Source organism: Lolium rigidum, chromosome 1 (genome assembly GCF_022539505.1).
Source record: "Lolium rigidum isolate FL_2022 chromosome 1, APGP_CSIRO_Lrig_0.1, whole genome shotgun sequence".
In the NCBI taxonomy this organism is placed as follows: Eukaryota; Viridiplantae; Streptophyta; class Magnoliopsida; order Poales; family Poaceae; genus Lolium; species Lolium rigidum.
In genome coordinates this window covers 8,802,455-8,820,160 of record NC_061508.1, presented here as the reverse complement: position 1 = coordinate 8,820,160, position 17,706 = coordinate 8,802,455, and the positions used below count along the sequence as shown (strand labels likewise).

General features: G+C 44.8%; 1 protein-coding gene across 1 annotated transcript; it reads left to right on the top strand.

The window, feature by feature from the left end:
* Window positions 1-6,675: 6,675 nt before the first annotated feature.
* On the top strand, window positions 6,676-7,677 carry LOC124667103 (AT-hook motif nuclear-localized protein 18-like). The gene has a single exon (XM_047204434.1). It carries the CDS (start codon window positions 6,676-6,678, stop codon window positions 7,675-7,677), a length of 1,002 nt encoding a protein of 333 aa, XP_047060390.1.
* Window positions 7,678-17,706: the final 10,029 nt, after the last annotated feature.

Genomic DNA, 17,706 nt, shown 5'->3' with positions numbered 1-17,706 from the left:
CTCCCCCTAGAGGTGGACACCTATGGATCTCCTTATTCTTCTTTATCTGAAACATAATGATAATGGATGTCAGTAATAGATAACAAATTTTACACCGTGATCTAAATACACAACTGGTTGGCGTCCTACCTGCTGAACCAAGCTGCTTCTGCGCATTGTGGATGCATGCAGCCTAAACCTACACCTTGGGTATGGCATTTAATTGTGAACCTACCTGGCTCACTTTTAATAACCTCATAATTATTCTTAGTGAGAATGTGATGTATAGTAATTGCATTACGGCAGTCCATCATCGTTTGAAACACGGTGCCTTCTGCAAGCTGAGGATCCTCCCTGTTCCACTCAATTGTTGGCAAGTCTTCACCTTCGTAATCGGCTAAAACGAGGCTGTCATCGTTCTCATTCTTCTCTTCATCATCAGTCTCATCAAATCTGGCACCAAAAGCAATATCTTCCATGTATTGATCCTCCATTGCCTGCTTACTGCATCGATCTACCAATTCAGGAAACATCAACTCATCCTCATCATCTTCAGGAGACTGATCCCCAATCTCTGCATCATCCTCCACATCGACCACAGGAACGATATGGCTACCACTTGCACCGGGACAGATGGTGCTGCTGTGAACCTACAAGGAGCGCCGCGACGCACACTATTAGCAGAGGCAGCAGCAGTAGAGAGACATGATGTCCGACCACCTGATGATGCCCCAACACTAGATGATGCCTGGCCCCTGTCCACATGGATACAAATTTTACCGAAACGGCAAGAATCATTCAAAGCAAAAAAGAATTCCCAGATCATCGTCGGAAATTAGTGCAACAAATCTTCGCTCCGTGCTGTTGAAATATTCGGAATGAACTGCATCGCGAGGGCTCCAGGAGTACTTATCGCAGATGTTAGCTTTCAAATCCCTCAACAAGATGGTGGTTGAAACCACCGCAGGGAAGTAAAACCCATTCATTTGGCGTTCAGAATCACGCGTAAAGCTAGAATCCAGCCTAACCACCAGCCAAAAAGCCAGCGCTGGATCAATCCTATTCGAAAAGCAACGCAGTTAGTTGAACAACAATGATTGGCGCTCAAAAACTGCCTACTGTTAATTCACATAGGCAGACGATGCTTACCGAGATGGAATCCATGCGTTAGATCCCTCCGATTCCCAATCTTCTCCGCGGCTGAAGGGATGAGGCGGCACACCAGACGGATATACAAACTCTACCGCGACAGGGGTAGATCTAGATCTGGTGGAGGCGGATCCCTCTCCGCCTCCCGGGGGTGGTGGTGGGGGAGGGGGCGGCTCGGCGGCGGACGACGCCATAAGTTAGGTGGGCAGGACGGCGTGGCGGCGGAGGGGCGGTGTGTGAGCTCCTCCAGTCAACAGTCAACACAGTTCGAAAGCAACGGTAAATTCGCGGCTCCCTATCCGTCACCGGTAACGGTCAAGGCCTCTGACCAGACGGCAACCCTCCCGTCCGAGCGCCTGCGAGGGGTTTCAAACTAGAGGGAGGGGAAAACTGAGGAAAAGTTAAGCGGCTGGGGAAAACTGAGTACAACTAACGAACCAGGGGCACGAAAATAGAAATCCCTATGTTGTAATATCCAAATGAATCTCATAGTAATCATCTTGTCATGTATGGTCTTTATTCTGTCAATTGCGCAGCTATAATTTGTTCACCCAGCATGTTATTTATCTTTATGGAGAGCCACCTCTAGCGAACTGTGGACCCCGGTCCTTTCTTTTACACTGAAAAATCATCTTGTTCTGTTTACTTACTGCAAGCACTGTTCTCTTTTATTTCGCTGCAAACAAACATCATATTTCCACACTATTCGGTTAATCCTTTATTTTCAGCAAAACCGGTGAGATTGACAACCTCACTGTGAGTTGGGGCAAAGTATTTTGGTTGTGTTGTGTGCAGATTCCACGTTGTTGCTGACGCCGGTAGTGCGCCCTGCCACAAGTCAGCTAGCAACACCTTCAGAAGTCACTCCTTTCTCCTACTGGTCGATTAAACCTTGGTTTCTTACTGAGGAAAAACTTGCTACTGTGCTCATCATACATTCCTCTTGGGGTTCCCCAACGATGTGCTCTGCACTCATCAAGCTCTTTTTCTGGCGCCGTTGCCGGGGAGTAATCAAGACACTCCCTCAAGCCCGTCAACCGCCATCAAAGTACTTTTTTGGTGCCGTTGTCGGGGAGAAAGAGGATTTCTGCAAGGGGGGTCTCTCATATCCAATCTCTTTACTTTGTTATAGTTTTGCTTAGTTTATTTTACTTTATCTTGTTTGCTTCATTATATCAAAAATACAAAAAAAATAGTTTCTATTATACCCATGTAAAAAAATAGCGCGCTATTCCAACGCTAATAGCACGCTATAGCATATCTGGAGAGCTGACGCTACGCTATTTCGGCGCTATAGAGCGCTATTCGCATTAATAGCACGCTATAGCGTGCTAATAGAGTATTTTTAGACCCACGCTATTTTGTTATAGCGCGCTATTTTTTTCCTTGATTATACCTTTTACTTCTGTTGCTCCTTTTAATTTTGCTAAAATGGGTACTCTTGAAAACAGTAAGTTGTGTGACTTTACTAGCATAAACAACAATTATTTTATTTGTGCACCTATTACTTCACCTGATCCTGAAGCAGATTTCTATGAAATTAAACCTGCTTTGTTAAATCTTATTATGAAAGAACAATTTTCATGTGTTTGTACTGATGATGCTACTTCTCACCTTAATAGTTTTGTTGAACTTTGTGAGATGCAAAAATATAAGGATCTAGATGGTGACATTATTAAACTAAAATTGTTTCCTTTCTCTTTGAGAGGAAGAGATAAAGATTGGTTACTCTCTTTGCCTAGAAATAGTATTGACTCTTGGGTTAAATGCAAAGATGCTTTTATTGGAAAGTATTATCCTCCTGCTAAGATTATATCCTTGAGAAGTGATATAATAAAATTTATACAATTTGATAATGAATATGTTGCTCAAGCTTGGGAAAGAAAGAAATCTATGGTAAAAATTGTTTTAAAATTTACCGTCCTCCAAATTGCCGTCTGGTGGCTGCAGCCCATCCATCTTTTGTTCCCCTTGCCTTGCTTTATCCATAATTGCACCTTGAACCTACACACATATAAAAGACAAGGAAAACTACTAGAATCCTAATAAAACTAGTAGTTGTGCAACACTCATTTTGAAAATGAAAGAGAACTGGCAATCATGCATAAATTGCATAGTTAGAACTAGATGGAGCATGATTTGTATTGGCAAGTAGTGCATTTCACATGACTAAAATATGTTTTAAAATGCACTTATCACATGTGTAGGTTTGAAAAAAAATTGAACCACCTCGGGCTCGATCTCAAGTTTAGGTCAAACTCGCCGTCTTCACGTGTCCTAGGTTGATGTAGAGCATTTTTTTGCCCATTGTTTTGGGATTCCAAACACTTACGGCACCGCCCTGTATTTTTCCCAAAAGAATTTGAATAGTACTTTATGTACCCCCAATTCAAATTTTCATTTATCCGGATCTGTCTCAAAAAATATTTAGAATATGACTGCAGACCGAGATAATTCCCCGTATCTTGGATTGTGCCATCATAACATGTCCCCCACCTAATAAAATTGGAGTGATGACGGTGTGCTCATTTCATTAGCTAGCCACTTCACAAAAAACCTCCATTTAGACAATAGTAAAAATAAATTTCAGATATTGCGATGTTACTACTATTAGGTGTGTCCATTCTTCACACATCTAGGAGAAAGAACAAACGGACACGCTCTAAGGGTAGCAATTGACGGTTCAAGAACCAAATGTCAAAATAACTATAAAGATATCAAATGATATGAGTCATGGAAAGCGCCAACCACCAACCATTTATCGTCTATGCATACGCATAGGATCCTCTTGACAATGTGTTCCTTTCTCCTCGCAAAACAACAAATAGTAGTAATGTCACACCGTCCCACACTATCTGTAGTGATTCAAACTATATCTATATATCTTCTACATAAAAAGGACCGCCGAAAATAGTCAACTTCATGTCCCACGTATGCTAGTGTTTGTAGATATTGCCACGGATGAATTGACATTGATCCACATGTTTCACTTGCAAGTGTGTGCATATAGGGAAGTCCGAACATATCTTTCAAGAGCCTATACAGTCAACTTCAACATGTATCATGCGCCACACATGGACTTCTCTCTTAAGGTAGAATTTATGTACTTTTCGGTGCATGGTCTTCTAGCATCAATCCCCAACAAACAAAAAACATGAAATAGGACAATATCGTGCTATCTCATGCAATTCATACCGTGTTTCTAGATCTACCCCATGAATGAAAACTAGCACAACCAAATATAATGAACTAATGTATGCAATAATACACTCGATCCCTTCAAATGTTGAAATCGATATGTCTAGTGTGAATATGCTAGTAAAAAGGAGTAAGCATGTTTTTATTATGAGTAAAAAATTAGACAAGTTTGATTGCTAGCTTGAACATAATTTATTTAGGAAGGTGGTGTCATATATGTCATGTTTGCATTATACCAAAAATGTGGAGAACATAGCCTACATGATACACACATGTTTTTATGTGCAATAGAGTCGGATCATCGATCAACTACCGAAAAATGCATTGGTACTGATGTACATTTAGCACTTGTGTCTCATGGTTGAAACATGTAGTCAGCTTTAATAGTGCCTTCAATCAAACAATAATTCTCCACATTGTTTTGCACCATTTTCATCTAATCTATCATGTAATCCAAGCTGTTTATATCCAAGTTCAATGATAAGAGCCGAAATATCCATAATTTTTGTTTCCCCGAAAACGTTCCACTACACCACCACCCCCATCCAAGTGTTTCTAACTTTCCATTTTGGCATTATGACATTATCTGGAGAACCTAGTGACATTGATCTGGTATTATAAATGTTTTTTTTTGTTATAACTTGGTTAAAGATAGAAAAGTTCGACATCCAAATAAACTAATACAAATGTAGCACTAGGTTGTATGAAGAAGCACAGTGCTGAATTATCTCCAAAATAACACACCAAACACTTAATGGTCAATATACACGCCTGTCAATCTTCTGACATGCCTTTTCCATTCTCCTCACTAAAGTTCCATTAGTAGTAACGGCACTCACTTGTTCTATCTCTTGTGATCAGAAACGCTTCTATATCTCTTCCATGAAAAAGATCGTCGCAAAAAGTCAGCTCCATCCCTACGAATTGTAACGTTTGCAGATATTGTTGCGGATTAACATCAATCCACGCGTTCCACATGCAAACGCACTGATATACGGAAGTCTGAACTGCTGGTTCAAGAGCCAATACAGTCAACTTTGAACATGCAGCATGTGCCACAATATTAATCAAATAGACTTCGCTCTGAACGTTGATCCTTTTGTATATGATCTTCTATCATTGATCCTGACCAACGCAAAATAATTGTAACATGACAATATCATGTCATCTCCTGCAACTCATCCCATCTATTTGTATCCATGTCCTGCATCGGAGAAAACAAAATCAAATAGAGTCAACTTATGTATGCTATCATACACTCACTCCGTTCGCAAGTAAATGAAAAACTACCATGAGGTTGGGCCATAGGACATTTTCCTATGAAAAAAGGTATACCATAGGAAACATTCATATGGTTTTAAATCTTACAAACTGAACAAGGTCTATAGGAAATATTCGTAAGCAATGCAATCCTCCAAAATTGTTTTGTTATTCCTATGAACCAAACTAGCCACAAAAGCCCATCACTGAAATGAATGGTGCACGTTCAACAGCACGTGAGGACGGGCGAAGTGGAGCACATTGGTTAAATATTTAGAACTGTTAAAGTACTGTTGACGAAGAAACTGGATTCAGTTTAAATGTGATGTTGAAACATAGTCACAGTCTCATACAGTATATATGTCGATTCAGCTATCTTCAAGCATGTTTATCTCTAAATAAGGCGGCACACATTCTAGCTAAGACTTGTGATGTTTCTACTCTAGGTTTTATTTCGAACTTTGCTCCGGATTGCATCCGGGAGACTCTATGTATTAATGTTATGTGATCAATAAAGTGCCGTGTTATGTCAAAAAAAAAACAGTATATATGTCAGTACACATGAGAAATTTCGTCAAAATCGAACGTCAACGAAAAATCCAAACCCCCGCCGGAGCGATGGCTAGAAGATTTATGGTAGCCGCGCGGTCAACACCGGCCGCGGCCGCGCGCGCGCAATCAGACATGTCAGGGACGGGGACGGCCGGTGAGACGTGGGCAGCACCAGCAGTATTGATCTGATCACCCGACGCGCGCGATCGCCATCAGCAGCAGCTCACGGCCGGATCGGACAGGAGACGACGACGACGACGACGACCCCCGCGCGCGTCCCAGGGCCGCGCGAGGCTGCGGTGGGGCCCACCGCACCACCTCGTGGGCCCCGCTCCCCCTCCCCAATCTACGCGCTTGTCTTAACCCCCATCCCCTAGCTCCGAGCACCGCACCGCACCAAACCAAACCCAACGCAAAACCCGGCCTTTGACCATCCACACCAGCTCCCTATCTCCACCGTCGTCCTTCTCCTCCCTCGCACGCATCAGCAGCAGCGTGCGACAACTCCGAGGCCAGGAGCGGGCTCGCGGTCGATCGATGGATCCGGTGGCGGCGGCAGCGGCGCATGGAGGGGGGCACCACTTCGCGCCGCCGGTGCCGTTCCACCCGTTCCACGGCCACTTCCCCGGGCAGCAGCAGCAGCAACAGCAGCAGCATCCGGCGTTCCAGCATTTCCAGGACCACCAGCACCAGCTGCTCAGCGGGATGATGGCCAAGCAGGAGCTCGTGGACGAGAGCAACGCCACCACCATCAACAGCGGCGGGAGCAACAACGGCAGCGGCGGGGAGGGCGACCACATCGGAGGATCCGTCCAGCAGCAGCACCAGCACCTGGGCGGCGAGGAGGGGCAGCAGCAGCAGGCGCTGGCGGTGATGCGGCGGCCCAGGGGACGCCCCGCGGGGTCCAAGAACAAGCCCAAGCCGCCCATCATCATCACGCGGGACAGCGCGTCCGCGCTGCGCGCCCACGTCCTGGAGGTCGCCGCCGGCTGCGACGTCGTCGACTGCGTCGCGGCCTTCGCGCGCCGCCGCCAGGTCGGCGTCTGCGTCCTCAGCGGCACCGGCGCCGTCGCCAACGTCTCCGTCCGCCAGCCCGGCGGCACCGTCGCCAGCCTCGCCGGCACCTTCGACATCCTCTCCCTCTCCGGCTCCTTCCTCCCTCCGCCGGCGCCTCCTTCCGCCACGGGGCTCACCGTCTACGTCTCCGGGGGCCAGGGCCAGGTCGTGGGCGGCTCTGTCGCCGGTGCGCTCGTGGCCGCCGGGCCCGTCATCATCATGGCCGCCTCCTTCGGGAACGCCTCCTACGAGCGTCTCCCGCTCGACGACGACGAGCCGGCCCCGCAGGGACTTGTGCCGGCGCATTCCTCCCCGCCGCCACTCTCATTGCCGGCACACCACCAGCAGCAGCACACGTCGTCTCTGGCGCAGGTGCCCGACCACAACCTCCCCCACAACCTCATGAACGGCCTCCAGCTCCCCGGCGACGCCTACGGCTGGACATCCCCCGGCGGCGGCAGCGGTCGCGTTGCCCCCTACTGATCGCTCCATCAATCCATGGGCTTGGTGGGAATGGAAGCTAAGAGTTCATTACCAACTTCTCCCGCCTTTGCTTGTTATGCTCTTGATCATCGATCCATCTCTCGTGTGTTGTTATAATCTGCTTGCAACTAGCAAGGGAATGGTTAAAAAACTAGCGAGATCCTGCCTGCCCCTTAATTAGTGTGTTTTAATTTTTACCCTTTTTACCTATGCAATGCGATGCATCATGTTAGTAGGATGGAGAGGAAGGGCTTAGTGGTAATTATAATTAAGGAGTAGCTCTATATCTTAATTCATCTGTCCCTGTCTTTGTCTTCAAGCTATATGACTATCTAGCCTTTGAACAAGCCTGCTTATTTTATGGAGAATGATGGGTGAGTTTGTTGTTGTTTCTTTTGGGTCACTTCGTGTTTTTGTATGTGTTCGTTTGATTGTGCACTCATAGGGGGTGCAGCTGTGTGCATGGATCGACGACTTTGCTAGAGAACGAAACACAAACACAAAGAGAGAGATGTAGATGGTATACCATATATGCATGAACAACAACCACTTCACCGATTCTCTCATCTGATCCGTTCCCATTTTTGGTTGCTTGTTTGATGGCTGTAGCAACACTGCACAGGCTAGCAAAGCCCAACCACTTCACCAGTCGCCACACAGATGAAGCACAACCCTTGCTATATTTTATGTCTCAAGCAGGACATATTCTCACAGGTGTCTGTACACGCTTGATTCTATTTTTTGGAGCACACATACCTGGCTAACAGAGAATCATCAGCCAGCTGTGAGTTAACTCAAAAAAGGGAGGCTCCAATTCTGTTTTGGAGATACTATACCTAGAGTCAAACTTTCAAAAGAAAAATGCAGTATTCCATGAATAGTATATTGCTATCCATGTTTGATGTCAAAGTTGTGCACAGGATTTCTGGTAACCCGCAAAAAACCTAGATAGATAGAAGCCGAAATTTCTGGACTCTTCTGATGTAATGAAATAGAGTAGAGAAAAGTTAAGTAGGCTGAATTGTCTTTGTTTTTTTTTCACATAGTAGAATCTCGGTTACCAGCCAATAACTGTGTTTATCTAGCCCATCTCATCTTATGTTCTGCAATGAAGTAGTCGTAACACTGGTCATGCATGCGGAAGTCCAGCAAATGATACCTTATATATCAACACAACCGTGGAAATGATATAAGTTCTGAGTGTTTTTTTAAGTAGAGATCAATAATTGCATTCACATAATATCATGGCTATGTTTTGTCTTTTTGTGTGGAAAATTAATGGATTATTATGCCATTTTGTTTAGTTGTGATTCTGTAGATCTTTTACATTGAATTCACATTTATCCTTTCATGTTACCTTATGTTTCACATGAAATCTTGTGGGTATAAAAAATTATAGTTTACAACCTAGAATAGTTGCTTCATTTATTTTACTTCCTAATTTGCTGGGGTCTCATTTAAACCGTAAATTATCAGTGTCCTGGAGCAACATCCCTCCCTTCCCACACATACACGCATATTGTGCATGATTCTTACAAATCCAGAAGCCCGCTAGATAGTTTACAAAAAAACATACTTGCAAGTTGTGTCCTCAAGTACATGCATGCAAATTCTGTTTTAAAACTATTTCCATTTACAACGTGCGCAATTTTTTTCCAAAGATCACCATTAATAGTCTAAATGTGCAAGCATTTACTTCAGAATTTTGAGAGTAATTACCTAGTTCCTTCTTTCCGAATCGATCAGGTAATTTTTTCTACAAATGATAGTTTTTAGCATTAAGTGAGAGCGCAAAACAAATTTATTCAGAAAAATATCCCAAAAAATGTTTCGAGGGAAGAATGTGCACTTTTTTCTTGGATACATTCATACAAGTGCTAAAGATAAACCATGAGATGAGTGGGGGAGAACGTAAGAAAATCCATAGCTAGGTTGATGCTTTTTATTCCCCCCCCCCCCCCCTTGAGTGGCTTGTTGATCAGCTCCTGAAGGCGGATGGGGAGATAAGCACGGACCAATGTTTCGTGAGCGGTTTTTTATCTATGTTATATTTATGTGTTCTTGGTGTGAATAACTCGATGATGAAGGTGCAGAGTGTGCTACATAGTAGAAGTCACATGACTCAATCTCCTTACGAGTGTGCTTGTTGTTGTCGGCGCAACTAACACCGAGGATCTCGTGGTCTCTTGATCATGCATATCGACAACTCTCAGTATCGCCGGTTGTCATATGACACTTTGGCATGTCTTGTGGTGATGGTGGTTTCAAACATATTTTTGTCAAGTGGTCTCTCCTTTGTTATTTGTTCCCTTATTTGGTTCCTCGGCGGTATGATCATGAACCATAGTTTGTAAACTTATGCCCCGACGACAATGCTATTCATCGAACTTAGATTCGCACCTATTGGAGAGGATGATATATGCAACTCTTTAAACCTTTGAGATCAATCTAGCTTTTAAATATTTTTCACAAGACGTATGAAGAATGATTGAGGGACATGAGGTGAATCAGTAACTGAGGGCTTCAAAGAATTTTTGTCTAACGACTATATATTTTATCATGATCCTCCATTGTTTCTCTTTTGCTTTGTATGATGTTTTTTTTGTTTTTTCATTGATAAAATTTGATCGTTTACCAAGGAGTTTGTGGTAGAGTGAACAATTGCACGAAATAGATTATCCAAGGATTGAGGCTGTATATGCAACGCCTGAGCTCAAAACGTTGGGATATGGAAAGCCATGAATTGAGATTATCCAACGAGCTCTTACACAATAGGAATTTCAAAGGAATCTAAGATTCCCATTCCTTTGTCCCAAGTGGCACTCGGTCGACCTAGAATTAACTTAATTCTAGGACAAAAGATATCACCCAACTTCAATTCCAATCATGTGCAATTCAAAAATTCTGGCTGCAATTGCGACCCTAGGTGGCATAAATCGCAATGCAAATCCAATGGCTACTGAGTCGACCTTTAGGCTAATTCTGGTTCATCCGACAACTAGCAAAAGGGTTTTCTTATAGAAGTCGCATCTTTCAAAATACCTAAATCGTTTCCTTTGTTTCCAGAGGCCTTGTTGTGACTGTTGTCCACAATGAATGGATGCCATGCATGCATGAAAGTTCAAAGTGGTACTTGCTAGCGATGAATGAATGAATGAATGAGATGGTAGAGTGTACTGCAGACATGTGTCACTCGGGGTGCACCGATGTATCCATGCGTACTTGCCTCCGAGCATTTCCTTCTCCGGAAGCAGAATGCACTGTGGCATGCATGCACGGTCCCTCCCCTCCCGTCCCTGCTGCTGCTCGCGAGTCGCGACCAGGGCACAGTGCCACGCCTGCCTTCGCCTGCAAACATGCAATCGATCGGATGCATGCATGCATGCGAATGCCAAAGTTTGTTAATCGGATCAGCGTCGAGGTCGCAGTAAAAGGAGCAAGATAAGCAGCGGAATGATTCTGCAGGCATGCAGTAGTGAGCACGGCAGCTTTGGAGGGCGCCGAGTTCGAGGCTGATGCAAGGAACAGTAGCAGCATGCAGCCTGCAGCTCAGGCTCAGAGCGTGAGGAGGGAGGTGGTGAGTAGAAGAAGGAGAGATATGAAGAAGATAGGAGGAGTATTTAACAGGCATGGAGATGGACGGATGGAGAGGGACGACATGGATGCAATGGCGATGCAGAGGAGGTGGCATGGGCTGCCTGAAGAGTCCAGAACTGAATCTAGAGAGAGATGTGACGTGTGTGGGTGTGATGTGAGTGAGAGAGGTGGGGGTCAGGGGGCACACGTGCAGGTGGCGCCTTTTCGAGGCAGCAACAGTTGGGAGGTATGGCGCGCAACAGCTAGAGATGGGACGCCCAGACCACGGCCCCAAGCCCTAGCCTAGCCTCGCCCCCTGCACGCGTGCGCCCGATCCGTAGCTTGTGTGCATGCATGCATCCGCTAGCTGCTCCTGCTCCAACCCTGTAAAATTTCTAGAGAGCGGGAGGGGGACGCCAATTTAATCCATCCCCATGACTGCACCAGAGATGTGTGAGCAAGCAGGGGTAATTACTGACTTTCCCGCCACACCCTCACTCCACGAGAGATGTGTGAGCAAGCAGGGTTCAAGTTGCTTGTAACATTGTTCTTTCGAAACGTTGAGAGTCGATTGCTCTCACGGGCTTGCTCGAGCGAATATTGGACAAAAAATATGCTGTTCGAGCCTCCACATATACTCAATAAGATCATTTTGCAGTTGGTGATAAGTATTTATGTCACAAATTTCTGCATCTGTGGCGAGAAAATCAGCAAATAAAATCCACGGGCACCTGGTGATCAACATGGGCAAGATACCCTTGCGGCCACTCTCAATGATGGTGGTGTGCATGATCACACAATCATTCATCACCTCCCACATTTGATCTTAAGAGCAGGGAACCGAACAATAGCAAATTGAGATTGGAGCAGACCAAATGCCCGCTCGCCATTCTTCCTGGAACTTTCCTGGTACGAGGCAAAGTGACACTTCATCTCACCTAGAGGCACAGGGATTGTTTTGACAAATGTCGACCATTTGTTTTTTGAAATTTTCACTGGAGGGGAGGGGGAGAATCCCCACATGAATTTCATTGATGGCAAAGCCTTTTATGGTCCAGAATTACAAGCTGAGAGGTAATTACGCCACAGCAGGGTGTCCTCTTTGTGTGCAGGGTTTCTAAACCGATGCAGCCACATGGATAGGTATGTTATTACATTAGCGAGAGAGGTGCGAGTTGAGACCACTTGGTACCTGAAGACTAGCGTGTTTCTTGCGTCCCATATCTTCTACATGATGGTTAGTAGCACAGATGGCCGGATAGAGGAGGGTAATTATGTTGCATGCGTGAGTTGCCAGGTTTCTGGGTAGTCGAGGAGATGATGCTCCAGCTGCGCACATTTCCAAACCATCCGTGCCGCGGGGCAAGCAAAGAACAGGTGATGTCGATCTTCAATCGTGTGAGGGCATCTTGGATAGTTTGGTGAGTCGGTGGTGGTCTTGCGGTTGAGGTTCAAACGGGTGTTGAGGCGGCTCAGGTGGAATAACCAACCGAAGATCTTGACCCTTCCAGGGACTCGTGAATCCAGATGTGTGTAGTTATATGATCATTTCCTTCGTCTTGGAGGGCGTAGTAAGCTTCCCTAGTGGAAAACATGGCTCCCCCGATCATTGTGCGTTGATCATCATCGGTGGATATGTGAATATCTTGCATCAATGTCAAGAGAGAAGCCAGCTCTGCTGCAGCCGAGTTGGTTAGTCTATTCCACAGATCATGCTTAATTCCCACTCTTAGGATATCACAGACGAAGTCAGTGGGTTTTAGGTGGTGTGAGAAAATAGTTGGGTGTGGTTTGGCTAGTGGTTCTTGCAGTAGCCATCTGTCAAGCCAAAACAAGGTGTTCTTTCCACTGTTTACAACACATTGTGTGATAGCTCAGCGGGTGTCAAGGTTTTTGTAAATTGTTTTCCCTGGGAAGGAACTTTGAAGGCTTGTCTAATAGGGTAGGGAGATAGTGATGTGATCCACTGTCTCCAAGGTGTGTCCTCTTGTTGCAGAGTTTTGTAGCTAAATTTCAGTAGCTAACAAGTGTTTTGGAAATTCAAGTTTTTATGCCTAAACTTCCTTTTATTTTTTGGGTGCAAGCCTTTGTCCATGCAACTAGACATTGTGATCCCAAGCAGGTATCCTCCTCAGCCCAGAAGAAAGCCTCATTTTCCTATCTATTTTTCCTATGATAAGTAGGGGAATGAGGTGGGAGGTCATGAAGTCTAAAATTTCTAGGACTACAGATAGCAATGTCAAACGGCCACCTTTAAACAGAAGTGTTGCACACCAGCCTACCAAGTATTTGTCTATTCTATCATTTAGAGGTTGAAAACATCAAGGAGGCAATTTGGTTGGGGACAGAGGTAGGCCTAGGTATGTTTGTGGGAAGGAGTGAGTATTCATACCCGGTTCAGAAGCAATCTGTTGGGCCATCAGTTGGTGGAAGTTCATGGGGATGAAAGTTGTTTTTTAGAAATTGATTTGTAGTCTAGTGGCGGTTGCAGATTCATTGAGAAGTTGTTTGATTGTTGATAACCCCAAGTGCAGGGGATCACCGTAGTACAATTCGATAAGTATTTGAGTGTCGAACCCACGAGGAGCTGAAGGTAAAAATATTTATTCTCTAAAGCCCTATAACTCACTTATATGCATTCTATGCAGATCTAGGATCTATAGTGTGTGTGTGTATGAGTGTTTGTGTGTGGAGAGGTTTCTACTAATAAACTATATGTGCTGAAATTAAAATGCAAGACGTGAAACTAATGCAAGAAAAGTAAAGTGATATGAAGTGGAGTAAAATTAAGTAACTCAAGAGAGTAATTGTTCAGGCAAATTGCTATTTCATTTGGTTGGTTGTCACAATTAGTGAAGCACAAAGATAGTCTTTTTCTTGTTTCTTCTAAGGAGAAGCCATGAATAGGTGCATCCATATACATGAGCAAATACACCCCTGCTAATTGATCCCAAGGCCAATTAGGAGCAAACAAGGGAATTATTATTAAGACATAAAGTCCAACCACCTCATTTATATCTAAGGTCCCCATGATAATACCCCCCGTTGATTACCCATGAATTAATACAACATGTCTCTCTAAGACTTGGGATTCGGTTTCTGTCGAACTCCGGGGCCTATCCCTCATCCTATCAGCATGCAACAGTGACAACCTTGTGCATCCCCCAACATATGTGTGCACTCATATGTTAGTACAACAAGATCATCATAAAAGATAACATATACTTGTATTTGTATGCAACCAACATCAAACTATATGACAATTGACAAGAACAAGTTACTACTCAAATATCAACATAGAGATACAATAGATCATGGGAAAACAATATATTTCATCATACATCATGTTTGCCAAGATATTATAGTGGGGGATGATGGAGAGTTGCTGAGGGTTTTGATGAAGAAGATGATGACGATGACCACACCGGAGGGGGTGGAGTCCACCGGAGGCGATTCCGGCAGCGTTTCCCTCCTCGATCTCCGCCGGCGACGGCCTAATGACTCTTTGTTTATGTGTTTTTGATCTTCGCTGCCTTAGCCTCGAGGAAACTCTCGGGTATCTATAAATAGAGGGTTTTAGTTCAAAAGAAGCCTGTGGGCGCAAGATTGAAGCGAATCGGACAGACGAGATGGAAAAGAGCATAGGGCGCACCCACCCTACCTGGGCGCGCCTCCAGGCATATTTTCCAGCCTGTTTACCTCATGGTATCCAAATTTAGCTCATTATGTTCGTCTTGAAATTTCCGAAGCATGGCCTCCGACCTTGTCCTTTTTCGAGTCCCGTAGCTCCTGGAAAGTCACAAACACTAAAAAGAGGCGTTTTCTGCCAGATAGAGTTAAAACCAGAGGAGAGGACATTGTTTAGAAAATCCCCGAAAACAATATAAAATATGACAATAACATTATATAAGATGCAAAAATGTTTAAATATTTTTTAATAAAGTACAAAGTTCATGTATGCATTTTACATGCATCAATTGCTCGGGCAGCTTGAGGTGAGGCTCTTGCTAGATTTAATGTGTCATCCGCGTATAGTAGCTGGTGGTAGGTCTTCTCCAATAGGGTGAATTATTTCATTTTCTCTGAAGGCATTTGTATTAGATGTTCAAGGGTATATATGATAAAATGATATATAGGTATGGGGAGATAGGATCGCCTTGTCTGAGTCCATTCTTACACAGTATCCCAAGATCCAGGAACCCATTCACCATAACTGCAGTTTTTCCAGTGTGTAGGATATTCTGAATCCATTTACAGAAAAGTGGTGTGAAGCCACGCTTGAGTAAGAGTTGATTCAATGCTATCCATGAGACTGAGTCGAAGGCTTTCCTAAAATCTAGTTTTAGTACCATAATTGGTGCTTTTCAATTGAGACAACAATTTAGCATATATATTTGTGGCATAGGAGAAGTTTTATGTGATTGAACGGCCTCTAACAAAACCAGTTTGGTCAGAATGCACAAGGGTTAGAATGTGCGCTTGTAGATAGTTTGTAAGAACCTTTGCAATCACTTTAATTGGGTTTGGGGTGGATTGGTGATGGATGTGAATTACGCTATATTTTCTCGCGTTTAAACCCCTAGCTAAGTCAAGAAATTGACTAAGTTTACATCTCAACTTGCTACTAATGCCTAATCAATGCAAAGATGTGCAATCTCTTCTATTTTCGGATGTTGTGCAGGATATCATGTCATAATAAAAAATGGACATGCAATTACTGAAGGAAATTGCGTCAGGAGCATGGTAAAGTTGACTACGCTTGGAAAGGCGGTTCCAGTGGCTTTAATAGGCACCGGTACGGGCAAGCCCCGCCCGTACCGTGTGCCGCTGCGTTCCCGAGGTCAAACTCTATAAAAGTCGTGAAGGGATCGATGCCAAATGGAGAGCCATTCGTCACCAAACAGAGCCGCCATCCACCAGATCCATCTGCAACACACCGAAGGAGATACATTCCCCTAGTTCATCCATTCCATCCTCCATCTCCTTCATAGCCATCGCCATCACCATTGTAATAGAGATCCTCTTGAGATTGGCGACCATTGTAAGAATATTGTGATTTCAATCTAAGTATTTTGCACAACGATGTTTGATCTTGATCTTGCTATTATGTGTGATTAGTCCTCATGGGCTGCGGGTTGGGGTGAATCCTCACAGCAACTATGTGAATCTAATCTTATGTTTATGTGTAAGGATTTAATATGAGCTTTGCGATCTTGTATCCTTGTCTATTTGCCTCGCCTTTGATGATCTGCAGGTACCCATGTCATTAGAGAGGAACAAGGGAAGAGGTGGGATGAGTGGAGAACGGCGTGCGCGCAAAACCTCGGTGTCAGAAAGGGGAAAATACCGGTACATGTTTAGTGATTCATTTAGGATCATAGCACAATCATCTAGCTTAAGGCTTTTGTATGTATTTACTTAAAAACTGTTATTGCTTGTGACTGTGAGGACAATGGTTGGACCATTAGGCTCTTTGCACCTCTAGCTTTAGGGGCAAGGGTATTTACGGATGTTGATAAGGGGTGGCCCGATCTTCTCAGTAAGCAACGGTGGTGATGATGATCACGGGATGATAGCAGCGGAGGAACACGACGATGTAGTGGATGATAACTTGTATGACGCAACGAGATCTCTCGATTGGTCCCTGCCGCCAATGCAACAGCTCTCAACCCTGCAAGATATTCGCAACTCCACACACTTGCGCACGTAGCCGCCGACCACGAAGCGGTAAGTTGCAACCGTCTAATTCCCAATGGAACAGCAGATCACACAAGACTTAAACGGGATCTACACAATATCCAAGCAATATGGTGTAGGGAATTCAATAGTTTTGCAGAGCAAACAACTAAGAACTAGGGTTTATCTTAAACGTGGTCTAAAACAGCTAGGGGGCGTCCCAGGGACTTATATAGGCGTCTGGGACGACCTCAGGTCCAAAAAGTACGAAAATAACCGACCCAGAATAGATCTGGTCGAGACAGACTCGGACTAGTCCGGTCTGGAATCCGGTCGACCGGGTTGTGGACCGGCCGGTCCGGTCGGTGGTCCGGTCAACCGGGCGGCAACCGGAAATCTGCGAGGTTTCCGGTTTCTGCCCGGTACGAGGTGCTCCCTCCGGTTGGCGACCGGTCGACCGGGCCAGGCACTAGTAGGAAAACCCTTATAGGCAGAGCTTAGTTCTGTGGCGCACCACAGAAAATGCGCCACAGAATATTATTTTGTGGCGCACCCAGCATGCTGCGCCACAAAAATAGCTTACTTTTGTGGCGCACCGAGGAACCGTGCGCCACAAAAACATGGTGGGCCCCACCAGCTGACACCCCCAATCATTGGTTTTACTATTTCTATGGCGCATGTACAAGGGTGCGCCACAAAAATAAGCTTACGTGGCGCACGACCACGTGCGCCACAAAAATAAGCTATTATGTGGCGCAGCTTGGCTCGTGCGCCACG

What these genes read in the sequence shown, in the direction of transcription:
- LOC124667103 (XM_047204434.1), top strand. Translation starts at nt 6,676, where the DNA reads ATGGATCCGGTGGCGGCGGCAGCGGCGCATGGAGGGGGGCACCACTTC.